We start from the raw sequence: 13,794 nt of genomic DNA, 5'->3' as shown, positions 1-13,794 counted from the left end.
GTTTAACTTTTCCTTCATGTTGTCAGTCCCCCGTTTACTTTGTAGTGTTGTGTCAAACCAATAATAAAGGCTCGCTTTTTTTAACATATACCTTCACACCATTTTGTGTGTGCTTAGGTCCTCATTCTCATCACGAGGTCATCTGAGAAAAATAGAGCAAACACATGACACAAGTAATATTTAGACAACCTGTTTATAACAACTGATCAGAAAACTGCATGCCTGTATTAGGAACATGTTGGCCCGGTTTAGCAGGGAAGGCGAGCAGGAAATAAGTCAGAGTGCCTGTTAGTGGTGTGATCACTGTGTTTCCTGATGTGCAGCAATACTGTTAAACCAGATGGACATAACTACTCAAGCAGCTTTTCTTGCTCACTGAAAACTGCAGAAGCAAAGGTGAGTCTTGCTGGTTGATCATCCTTAAATTGTTTGTACTTCTACATATTTCATGCTTAGCTTAAAAGATCACTTTTAAGCTGACATGGAGAATCGAAATACTCTACACAGCTGCATCAGCATTACACGTGGCCTCTGCCAGTGTTCAACATTAAAATCTAACATCTAATAATCTAATATTTGGTATTTCATACAGCTACTGGTTTCACTGTCCTCTTGTTGGCATGCTTTCTGATGATCATAAATATTTGGATACAACTTTTGTTTACACTTCTGGGTGAAACACAAATGAAATGCCAGTATGAAACTTTGTCCAACATATGTAACTACTTAACACCTCCTTGCTCCGATTCTGTCCCGTATGTGAAAGTGACTGTATCATCTGTATAGACACGCTTTATATATCAGACAGATTATATAACAGACTGTGCAGCAATCCCATGTTACAAGCTCTTGATAAGAAGAACATGTTGTAGACGTGGATATATGATTATAACCAGTTATATATCCTTATAGATGATACCTTGTAATGTTCAGAGTAAAGAATTGTGGATTGCTACCACTCCCACGTCTTGGTCCATGTGGAAATGATTGTTACGATTAGACTTGTGAGAGGAAGTGATTCATTTTGACCTTTTTGCTTCCATAAATATAAACTGTACATGAAAGATGACATCACTAATGATTTCTATACTTGCATGTTAAGCTCTCAACTTTGCTTTTAATGCTGCAAGACTGTAGGGTGCATCATATAGAAACCAACCTGAGACAACTGAATTTAGTCAAACTGTCAGCAAACTCCTCCAGAAAGCTCCATGTATTAAAATTACTGTCTCAAAGAGAGATGCAGTAGAGCTCAAAACAATATTTAAAATTAGTTTGACTTTGTTTTTTTAACAATAAAATTAGACTATGATGGTAAATCCATTCAAAGAGAGAATAAAGTGGATTTGTTTTTCAGCTCAAGAAACATGGCTGACTCAAAAAACATGACTTCATCTTTCAACCAGACCTGTGATCCAGTTGTCCCATCAGTCAACCCTTTCTTTGTACTGGTCTACAGTCTGGTGTTTCTGGTAAGTTTCTAATCTTCAGTGCTGTGTAAGAAATTGCTTTAAGGTTCTCAAAGTACTGTATGTACCGAAGTGATGTTCTCCTCATCCTTTCTGTGTCATATTCAGGTGGGTTTACCCCTCAATGGCTTCATCCTAAAGTTTTACTTTGGTCAAGCTCAGCAGCAGGCATCAAGCAGCTTGATGGTCTACCTGAAGAACCTGACAGCTGCTGACTTCCTGCTCTGCCTCTCTCTGCCGCTGCGCATCGCCCACTGTGGTAGCAAGTTATTCATCATTCGAAGGCTCTACTGCAGTTTTGGAGCTTCTGCTGTCTATGTCAACATTTATGCCAGCATCATATTCATGTGTTATATCGCTGCCAACAGGTAAAGGACCTTTACTGATTTCCCACTACAGTTAATGACAGTGTTAATGACTAAAAACCCTGCATTCCTGATGAAGGTGTAGACAAATCAACTTGATAATGACCTTTGCAAATTTGGTACCATTGTGACTGATTCGTGAAGTTATCTACTGTCTCCTTTATCTTGTCTCTCCAGGTATCTGAAGATCGTCCATCCTTCAGGAACTCATGTCCTGCAGTCAGTGCGAACTGCGCACATCATCTCCATGGTCACCTGGGTTTGTCTCCTGGCTCCATCAGTAACTTACAGCATCCTCTTTTTCATCACCGAGAAACCTCTAATGTTTACCCCCAGCCGCTGTGGGGCCCTCTTTAGTGCATCAATCAGCCTGTTGTTCAAGATCCTCCACACCCTCTGCACCATCATTTTCCTGTTGGTCTTCATATCCATGGTCTTCTTCTACTACAGCAGCTCCCGCAGGGTGTTGCAGGCACAGGAGACACAGCTGGCCTCCTCTGGCTCTGAGAAGCTGGTGAAGTCTCGCAGAAACATGTTGGTGCTGGTCAGCATCTTCTGTGTTTGTTTTGTCCCCTACCACCTCGTTCGACTTCCCTATGCTTTTCTGTGGAACAGCTGCTCTGTGGGTCCAGTGTTGTACTACCTGAAGGAAGTGGCCATCATGGTGTCAGTTTTCAACATTTGTCTGGACCCTGTTGTTTACTTTTTCCTCTGCAAGACTTTTCGGGCTCAGGTGAGAAAGATGTCCAGGAGAGTCGATGATCCAAATGAACAAACAAACGAACCAGGAGAGTGAGAGCAGCAACAGTAACAAGGCAAACCTTGTAAAGAAAAGAGCTCAGACATCAATATGAGGCTCAACTCAACATTTCATGTGGTGTAAGACTTTTCGGGATCAGGTGAGCCAGAGAATTGTATAAGTGGGGACCAACATCTAACAAGCAAACAATAATAGCAAGAGTAGGAAGGAGGAAGTGGACACTGTTACAGCAACAAGTTTAATCAATGAGCTTTAAGGAAAAGTTTGACATTTTATAAAATGTTAAGATTTACATTTGTTACCAGAGTCAGATGAGTTCAGTGAAACCAGTGTCAGGGATCCCAAGTCCTCATGAACCACAGGAGTTTGTACTGAGCTCAGAGAGCAATACAAGGCTGAACTCAGCACAAACCCACTCCCACACATACAATTTCAGTGTTCATGTTGTCTGTGTCAGCTTTTGTCTATTCAGCTTTGAGGTCGTTCATCCTGCTGATGTAACACAAAATCAAAAATAATGTAATAATGTAATAATGTAATAATCCAGAGATGCCGCATAGTTTCATCAGTTGGGAAGCTCTGATAATCATCTGAGGGTCGGAGAAAAGTAACTATTTAATCTGATGGTCTCAAAGTCAGAGAAAAAAAGAAAGGAAAAACATAATAAAGGACCCCGACAGAGGTTAAAAAGAGGAGAAAAAAGTGTTTTAGAGCATAAAAAACAGGTTTAAATAATCCAATCATTTTACATTTTATGCTCAGTTTTTACAGAAATCATCACAAAATTAAAGCAGATTCATTTTAAATATTAAACAGTGGAACCTTTTGTTTTCTGTGTGTCATAAATACAATTTTGCAACCACCCAGACTGTTCAGGCAGGACTTAATTCTGTTTACACCTCTGGATCCACAGTCAGCCCTGAACAATATGGCCGCTGCGCTCACACATTATTCTAATAGCAGCAGTCACCACTGTGACTACACTGAAGAGGACAAACTGTGGCCTCTACATGTCTGCTCCACCCAACATGATTCACAGTTCAAACTAATAGTCTTGATTGAGTTCATGATCTACTCCGTCCTCACGGGACAGTTAATATCTGTACAAAACTCTTTAACTTCACTTTATCAGTTACATAGACAGGACAACAGTAATGCATTAGAGCATCTATTTATATGTTTGTATGATGTGCACGTATAACCACAGCAGCTACTTCCTACTGCTTCTGCTACAGCAAGATTTCTCATCGCAGAGCTAATAATAAAGTGTATCTAGTGTTACAAAGTGTGTGTCTGTTTGGTACCTTGTGTTTAAATATCTGTTGTTATTTATGAACAAGAAAGATGATCATAGAGCTGCAGGAACCTGGTGACACTTACTAACATTTAATTTATTAATGCTTCTTGGGACGTCTGTGCTGTATCATCTCAACCAGGGTTTTATTCACATAAATAAACAAAGCAAAACAAAATTAAACCTCATCTGAAAAATATCAGCTAAAATGAATACAGTGGCAGAAGCAGCCCAACACAGAAATGACCAGAAATCACACTGCATGTATCTAATAACTTGTAATAGTGTACTTTAGTGTTGACTATGACTTGACAAGAATTTTTTTTTGTGGATCATATTTAGGCTACTTTGTGGCATCACTCCACTAAATGCTCACGCTAAGAAGAGATTTATTTTCAAAAAGGTGACTTATCTTTAGCATCATATGATCTGTAACGACGTTCAGTTTAAGCTCAGGAAGTAGTTTGAAAGTTTAAGACTTCTGAGCGTCATGAAGGAGGCCAGAGTTCTCAGCCTTCCTGTGGTTTGCAGCTTTTTTTTGATTGGCTGCTGTTTAAGTGAAGAACTTTTCGAACTGCTGATTAAAAGTATTTTTAGATTTGGTCTGTAATATCTTTGGCCTTAGACTTTAACACAAAACAAGATATATGCATTTGTTACCTTTTGAAAACAAATGTAAGTGAGTGTGTGACCGATGCTTATGGATCCCAAGTCTTCATGAACTCAGCACAAACACACTCCCATGCAGACAATATGAGTGTTCAAGTTTCTACTGTCAGCTTTTATCTTCTCAGTTTTTGGTTGTGTTCTCACATTCTGCTGATGTCACAAAACCAAAAATTTATTTTTCTCGTCCAAATCATCATCTCAGTCTGCTCAAAGGTTGTGGTTTCTCCCCTGAATCTTATCAGCAGTTTCAATCAGCAGCTTTTAATTTGTTTAAAAAGCTTAGCGGAAGTAGTCAAACACATGTCAGACACTGAAGGAGCACTCCATACTCTCTGCTCTTTATTTCAGTTGTTTCAGTGATACAGTTTCACAGGACTTAGTAAAAGTTGATAAATGTAGATGTTCTGTGTTTGTAGATGACATTTAAAAAATGAGGGTGTTTTCTTTTTCTTATCTGGATCATGGTTTCTTTTTCAGCCTGCAGTTCGTCTGTGTAACAGGAACTGACAGCTTTGTGGTTTAACCCTTAATCGTGGCATTTGGACCCTTAAATGACATTCTGTACTGTATTATCTCAACCACTGTTTTATTTGTGTAAACTGCAACAAAATCAAACATTATCTGAAAAAATAATCCCAGAATTCAAAGCCTTCCTGTGTTTTGCAGGTTGTTTGAGTAATTGTTGCTTAAGTGAAGAACTTTTTGAGCTGCTCGGTTTAAAGTCTTTTCAGATTTTATCTTTGGGTTTGCACTGTACTCGGTGATGTGCTGTTAATAACACTCTGCCTATGTGTCACAGACTCCGAGCTCGGCTGAGGCGCTCGTCTTTGACATAAGTTACCACACTAATCATTTCCTGGATGGTTTCTTTCACATTAAAAGCTTAATTTCTGCCACTTCATTTTCAACCCTTTTAATTTGAAACTAAGAGAGGAAGCACTGAGTTTTAACCATGGCACTTTGACATTATGGGACAGCTGGTGTGGTTTTGTTCTCATAAATTAGTGCAGTCAAACTTTAGGACTTGAAAAACATGGATTATATTTGACTACTGGAAAGTTTCTTTTCGTCAATATAAACCTGTATCAAAATATGAACACTGATATCAGCTTATCAATGTTTTTGCCATTCTGTCAAACTGCTGCACATAAACAGAACTTGATTTGTGCTTATGATAAATAAACTGGTATTGGAATTTGTTTTTCTTTTCCAAGTGAACACTCAAAGCACTTTTTATTACAAGCTTCATTCAGCCAATCACACACACATTCAGACAACTGCTGTTTTTATAAACCCAAGCACCTCATCTAACATTCTCACACACTGACTTTGGCACAGGCAGGCAGAGCCCGGAGAGAAGACGTGGGCTAACCTTCCTTTAAGACCTCCACCCACAGGAGGCGCAGCAGAGGCCAGGTGCAATATATTATTTTCAAAAAAAGAAAAAGAAAATCACCACTGAGCACAATTTCTAATATAAACATTCTGTCATATATTGTTTCCTGATCTATCTGCTCTCTTCAACGGGAACTTCTGTTTTGGTTAAATGCTTTCCTTTCTTTTTCTTCTTTGCATTTCCTTTTCAGTGTTGCTGTCAATAAAGTTTAAAAGCTGCAATTTGTTTTCCTTTGTTTTACCCCCTTAACTCTAATGGTCTGGGGATGTATTTTCACAATGAGCTGAATCACTTATGGTGACATGCTGCTACTTGCTGGCCAGTAGCGGTTTTTGATACGGGCGACACGGGCGGTTGCCCGGGCGGCATCGTGGTGGGGGACGGCATCACGGGCATCGGCAAAAAAAAAAAAAAAAAGAAAAAAAATTGCTCGTACTCATGCTGCCCCGACAGCAGCCAGCGCATACTGGGTATGGCATAGGCACCGATCGGCTTTCTATCGCCCATTTGCTGGGAGTAAGGTTGCCCTCCGTTTGCGAAGTGCGCCTGCTGCTTGTGGCACAGGGAGGAGGGAGTCTCTGGCTGGCTGGAGCTCACAAAATAAAATAAAATGAAAACAAACCAACAAACACGAAAACACCAGACATTATGATACAGACTTATAATTTGCACCGATGTTTTTTCGAAATTCTATAAGCGAAAAGTGAGTGCGAGAGCCCTCGGTGCGCCTGCGCGCTGCTGAAGTCAAAGTAAACTTTATTGTCATCTCCGCTACATACAGTCCGTATATAGAGAGACGAGACGACGAGGCTCCAGTTACAGCAGTGCAAGTAAACAAACAATAAATATAAGAAGAGCAAGAAAATAAATATACACTTTAGGACTCGGGGTAAAGGGATCAATAACAATTTAAAATTTATAATTTACAGTTTGATGATTTAAAGTCTCACACATAACCCGTTGAAAGGGGAGGGGGGGCGGCTGCTTCCAAATAGAGCACATTTCATTCATAATGTTGTAAATCCAAGCCCATTATGTATTCATGATTTGAATCCTGGGTTGTGCGAAATCCCAGAAATACACCCTAGACAAAGTGAATCTGTGAACTAAGGTGTAGGTCTATTAGGTTATGTTGTGGTGATCCTCGGGTTGGGGGATGGGTGTTCATACTGGAGTGCAAAATTAAAACCAGTGGAAGATGGACAAGAAAAGTTCAAAGCCATCAGGTGCTCAGTTTAGACAAAAGAGCAAAGAAGAGGAGGAGAAACGAGCAAAAGATGCAGGTAAGCAGATGTGTCATTGGATAATGGCAGGTCATCCTGAAACAATCAGAATCAGAATACTTTATTAATCCCTAAGGAAATTATGTGGGTTACAGTTGCCCCAAGAAGAAATGGTAAAAATAGTAACAGTAACGTCTTGATGCATTCTCAATCATCCAGGAAAGTAAATCTCCAAAAGTTGAATCTGTTCATCTGGACGTAGCGTTTTGTGGGAGAAACGTTTCGTCACTCATCCAAGTGACTTCTTCAGTCTCAGCTGACTGCAGGTTTCCCCAAACCTTATACACAGTACATTTGCATAATGACTGAAACCAGCCCACTGAAGGAACAATGGGCTGTGAGGTCAGTTCCTTAATCATAATTATGCAGTTATTAAATTCAGTGGGCTGGTCCTTTCATCAATATAAAACTGTCCCCAAAAACCTTTTTATGAGTTTAAATGTGATCAATCTAATGCGTTTATTAACTTTTCCTCATTCTATCATTTGTATTTGTTTTAACAAAACACACAGCTCATGGTTCTGGATGTGGGTTTACAGATCTGTAAGCCAAACGTTGTCTTTGCCTCACTGAAGGAGTCTACCTGTCCAAGCACTGGTGTCCAGTGAGTGGTCCATCCAGGCCCCAGACCTGAGTACATATATATATTTTGTATATTGTGTTATCATAAAAATAACAAAAACAAACAAAAAACAAGTAGGCATTCACGGAAAAGGGATGAGAACAGGTCACTGTTTGAATGCTACACATGACAGCTAGACAGCCAGCGAACAAAATAGACAAGATCTCCACACAAGGCTTGCTTTTCTTGGTTTTACTGAAAATATTTGTAAGCCTTGTCCTCTCTCAAGGCTTGTCTTTGCTATTTCTTAATTTTAACTGAAATATACAGAAAGTGAAAATAAATTGCTAGCTAATACACATCTTAATGACGAACTTAATGATTAGCCTAGCTTAACACGTGCGTTACATTAGCATCACAGTTCACTCCATGTAAACACATAGAAAAGTTGTTTCTGAACACATTAATACTCACAAAGATGAACGTTTTCCAAGGTACAAGCGTGTAGAGCACTTTTAGTGTATATGAGCTCATTCACTGTTTTAATACTGCCGAAGCACTTTTCACAGCATTAACGGTGAAAATACGTCAAAGATAGGTTAATGATGATGATACACTGTTCTGGCTCTTGACGAAGGCGGTCGCACTTTTCTCCTCTCCTCCTCCTCCTCTCCCTTAGCTCCCCTGCTTAGCTTCTTGTGTCCTTGTCTAGTCTCGTGTTTTTTGTATTACTTTTCCCTGGAACACTCTCTCACAGTCTGTTCTCTAAAACCTAAAAGAGAATTATGAATTTGATCAACTGGTCCCTGAATGCAATTGACCCCTTTCTCAATGAGAAGTCTGGACTGAGTGCTGAAGATATCTACCTATTCGGAACCATGATAACAGGGTTCTTGCTGATCGGAGCTGGCTTGGCCCTGGCTTATCGAAGAATTAAGGAAGTGGAACTGGCTGTTCAAACCCCCACAAGGCTGCCTGCTGGGATTGAAACGATGGGACGAGGCGTGAGTTTCTCAAAATGGGCTCATTGAGTGCAGCACGGATAAGATCTTGGAGAAGCTTACTGCTGCCGTGAATACTCAGAATAAGACCTCTGAGTGCAAATTGGATCACATCTTGGAGAAGCGCACTGCGGTCGTGAGTTCTCAGAATCGGCTCTTTGAGCACAAGAATGACAACATCACGGAGCGTAAGGTTGATAACATCATGGAGAAGCTCACGGCTCTCCAACGGGAGATTGAGAGACCAGTGTGGACTGTTAGAACTGCTTTGAAATTCATATGAGTTGTTCGCACTTAAGTAAAAAACACCATCACTTCATGCGGATACCCCTTTGGCGCCAGCTGCGGTCTCAAGGCTGGAGCTGAACAACAACACCCTGATAACGACTGTGTTTAGATTGTTCTTCCCATTCTATGCAAGGCCACCTGGGTTGGCTGGAAGACTGTTTACTTAGTCTGGCAGGGCGAAGGACACTGTCTCAGCTGAACTCTGGACACATACACACACACACAGACATATATACACATGCAGATATACACTCATCCCCCCTCCAAACGCCTTCGAGGCTTATTCCCTTCCGATGCTGACCGTGAATCATGGAGACCAGCGCATACGCTGCAGGCCCGGATGTACTGTCTACATCGGCTGTCTCTCACCCTTTACCCACCCCTGTTGCTTGTCATGTGTTTGTTTGGTGTATTAAGAGTTTTTCATGTGCTATGTGCAGAGGTGTTTTTTTCTGTTCTCAAACTGATCTCCCTGTTGGAGCTCAGTCTGGGGGGAGTTATTTTATCTCCTTATCTTTTCCATTGTTATACCTCTCTGACCTGTCTTCCCCATGTGATGTTTTTGTGTAATGTATGTATGGTCAGAAGGGTAAGATGACGCCGCCATTGCGCTGGCAATTGGTCGGCAGCTTTAACATGAAATTTCTCACTTGTGGGACTAATAAAGGTATCTATCTATCTATCTATGATCAGAGCGCTCCCTCACTCCCATTTCCGCTCATACAATACAAAGATCGCTTGCGATAACAATGTCTCACTCTGAGCAAATTTCGAACCCACATATTTTAACTGTTTTTAGCATGAATTACTTATAATATTTCTTAACTTTGAACTTATTTATCACCTTGCTTACGTAACTTAATCAGATTATGCACTAACTACTGACGTTTGACCAAAAGGCATAACAGTCTTTCTTCCTCTCCTAACTCCCACCCACAGCCTCCCTGAGCCTGGTTCAGCCGGAGGTTTCTTCCTGTTAATTTTTTTCCTTCCCACTGTTACCAAGTGCTTTTTCAAAAAGGGTTTTTGTTTGCATTACTGTTGGGTCATTATCTTACAATATAAAGCGCCTTGAGGTGACTGTATGTCAGGACTGCATGTTTTGTCTGTTTTTGTATGTTTGCATGTTGTTAAAACCACAGCAACTCCTTCCTCCACCGAGTTCCACTGATCTGACGTCTTGACACTTCAGTGACATTTCTCAGCACAAAGCTAATAAGAGTGTGTATCGACTGTGACAAAGTGTGAATCTCTTTATACCTTGTGGGTTTTTTTTTAATACCTCAAGGGAAATACGAACACTCTAATACCCTGAACAGTAACAGCAGTGCTATAACCTGCAGTGACATCCTGAAAATTGTCTTTTGCAATGACATCTGGACATCATACTTTATTACCAGACTGACAGCATGCCCAAAGTGATCCCTGCCCCTCTCCTATTGCAAAACAAAAGCCAAACTGCAAGCCTAGTTGGATAAGTGGTCAGAAAAAATAAGAAAAGGTATGCAAGCCAGTAGATAGGATGTTAAATCCTCAGAGTGTAACTAAACAACTCAAAGAAAGCTTAGAGTAACAGTTGAAAGAAAATGATATATTTTCTGCAATTTTTCTCTCATGTGGCAAAATGTAAACTGCTGTTCAAAACATTTAGTGTTAAAATCATACATAAACAACCATAGCCCTTAGACAACACTGAAATGAAAAACACTGAATAAAAAAAGTAATGAGAAGTGGGTTAGACACCCACTTATTTAGTAATTCTCATAAATGCCAATCTGAAAGTGCTGCTGAGCCTGAACCTGATTAACACGTCCGTTTTATAATCAGAGATGGTGAGAGCTGCTGTCCCTAACAGTGCGTTCATAATAAGTTAGTGATTCACAGCACAGCAGTGAAAGCTGAGGCAGCAGAGCACCTCGCGTGCTGCTCTTCCATCAGTTTCCATCAGCTGGTGCAGCTGGTTTTGATGAGCAGGATGACTAAAACAGTTCAAGATAACATCAAAGAGCAGCAAAGAAGGAATGTAGTACTGATCCCCAAGCCTTTAGAAAAAAAATATGCAGTATAGATAAATCAAAGATCCACATCCCCCAAAAGTTCAGATCAAAGACAGATTTTCATGGAGGTGGAAATGCTCTGTGCTGCTGCTTTGCTTCCAGATTGCATGCGTTTAATTTTACATGTTGTTGAAGACTTATTGCTATAAGTTAAAAGAAAAAAGTGCAGACACATGACTGGTAAGAAAAAGACACGTCTGTTTCCTGTGAATACAAGGCCAGTAAACACGAAGAGGAAATGGTTGCATGTTAGAAGTGTGATCACTGTGTGTTTCATGATCTACAAGAATATCATTAGACTGAGAGGACATAACGACTCAAGCAGCTTTCCCTGCTCACTGAAAAATGCAGAAATACAGGTGAGTCTTGCTAGTTGCTCTGTGGGCACAGGTGTTTCTTCCAAAAACTTCACGTACAGTTATCTGAACAGTTGAACTAAAAGCTCTGCTCATAGGAAAGATATACAAAACTTTTTCACAGCTGAACTACAGCATTATAAAAACGTGAATGCTACAGACATAAAATCTGAAACTGAACATTTGATACTTCATTCAAAAAGAACCGTAGTTTCACATAAAAAAATGTTCCTCATTTTCATCATCTGTGATAACACATAAATATTAAACATTCACTGTTTTCTTTATTTCTTCCCCATCAAAATATTTCCACCCAACAACATGAAAATTTACTTAATGTAAAATACAAATGTTTCCTTGATTTTCAGTGTAAGGCATGAAGAGCTGAACCAGTGTGAAACTTGATGCATTATATGTGACAGCTTAACACCTTGCTCAGATTCAGATATCATTACATGGACTATGGAGCAATGCCATGTTACAACATGAGGAAGTGAATCATTGGTCTTTGATTAACACTAGACTCTATCTAGCCAGATACTTTGAAAGACGGATCTCAATGAAAAGGATTAAATTTTCAGCTTCAGGAACATGGTTGACCCAAAAAACATGACTTCGCCTTTGAACGAGACCTGTGATCCTGTCGGCACATCAATCAACCCTTTCTTTATGCTGGTCTACAGTTTGTTGTTTCTGGCAAGTTTCAAATCTTCAGATTTTGCACTGTTAGAAATTTGACAAAAGACCTTTGTGCATGTGCTAAATTCCTATTCTCCATGCTCCGTGTCTGTTCAGGTGGGTTTACTCCTCAATGGCTTGATCCTGAAGTTTTACTTTTGTGGAGCTCAGCAGCAGGCATCAAGCAGTTTGATGGTCTACATGAAGAACCTGACAGCTGCTGACTTCCTGCTCTGCCTCTCTCTGCCACTGCGCATCGCCCACTATGGTAGCACATCAGTCATCGTTTGGCAGCTCTACTGCAGCTTTGGAGCTTCTGCCCTCTTCCTCAACATGTACGCCAGCATCTTATTCATGTGTTATATAGCTGCCAACAGGTAAGAAGCCTTTACTGCTATTGACTACAAAAAGTGTTAATGACCACAAACCCTTCCTGACTAAATTATCAATGTGTATGCACTGTTGCACCCAATGTGACCCTGTGTCCTGTATTGAGATTTACTGCCAGTTAAACTCTCTCTTGCATCACTTCCTCCAAGGAACAGGCACATGTTGTATTTGGACAGGATTTAATGCAAAAAAGTGTGAAACTCAAATGATACAAAATACAGAAATGTCACATAAACTCAAGCTTCTTTCTATTGACATGTAAAACACATCATACGTTTCAAATCACTTTATTAATATCATATACCCTGTCTGATAATTGAAAACAAGTAAGAAACTTACTCATGTTGCCACTCAAAGGGATTTAATACAGTGGACGGCTTTAGATTGGAAAGAACAACCATGTCTTGCTTCACTCATGAGCAAGCAACTTCCTATCACACTTCTAATAACTAACAGTTCCTGAAAGCAGAAACTCAGTGATATTAGTTTCAGTATGATAATCTCAGGCACTGTGTTGCAGCACCCCCGTGAAGATGAATCTTGGTTGAGAAAACAGACAGTGAGTGTGATGGAGTTCTACAGAAAACAAGCATTTATTCAGGCATTTGGAATATTCTTTTAAAAATACTGTTTTGTTTTGTTTTTTACTGTTTGCAGTTTTTTTTGTCTGTGTTATTTGCCGAGATTACTTTAATGATGCTAATATCACTGAAAAAGCACGGAGTTGATACTGTCAGGAACAGTTGGAAGTGACGAACAAGGTAAGGTAAGCAATTCATGTTGTAACTGACGTCAGACGCCGGAGATTTTGGCGGAAAATTAAAGCAAATGGTAATTTAGAATTGAACAAAGTTTCTTTAAGCTTCAGTATTATCAAATATCTGGCCTATCATCTCTAACACCCTGGAGGACAACGAGGAGAGTTTAGACGCTCTCCAAGATTACATCGACCGGTGCTTCCACAACCTAGTCATGAACAAGGCCCAGAGTGCGTCTTCCCCGGCCAAAGTTGAGACGCCGTCATCTAAAAGATGTCGCCCGGCAGACTCCCCCGGCACAACATCGCCTGCCGGCAAAGACATTGTAGACATCCTGGAGTCAATCGATAAGCGATTGTCCAGTTTTGATGCTAGGCTTTCCCTGGTGGAGATCTTACACCGGGAATTTAAATCTCTGAGAGAATCCCTGGAATTCAGCCAACAGCAGGTGGAAACACTTGCTGCGGA

At 40.2% G+C, this 13,794-nt stretch overlaps 1 protein-coding gene across 1 annotated transcript; it reads left to right on the top strand.

Moving 5' to 3' along the window:
• The first annotated feature begins 326 nt into the window (after positions 1–326).
• On the top strand, positions 327–12,559 carry LOC102080309 (P2Y purinoceptor 14-like). Its single transcript, XM_005464495.4, has 5 exons — positions 327–396; positions 1,358–1,472; positions 1,578–1,837; positions 2,012–2,567; positions 12,296–12,559. Exons 2-5 carry the CDS (start codon positions 1,368–1,370, stop codon positions 12,557–12,559), a joined length of 1,185 nt encoding a protein of 394 aa, XP_005464552.3. The 5' UTR covers positions 327–396; positions 1,358–1,367.
• Positions 12,560–13,794: the final 1,235 nt, after the last annotated feature.

This window comes from Oreochromis niloticus, linkage group LG3 (genome assembly GCF_001858045.2).
Source record: "Oreochromis niloticus isolate F11D_XX linkage group LG3, O_niloticus_UMD_NMBU, whole genome shotgun sequence".
Lineage (NCBI taxonomy): Eukaryota > Metazoa > Chordata > Actinopteri > Cichliformes > Cichlidae > Oreochromis > Oreochromis niloticus.
Note: the sequence above shows the minus strand (reverse complement) of the source record. Positions and strands in the feature narration are given on the sequence as shown.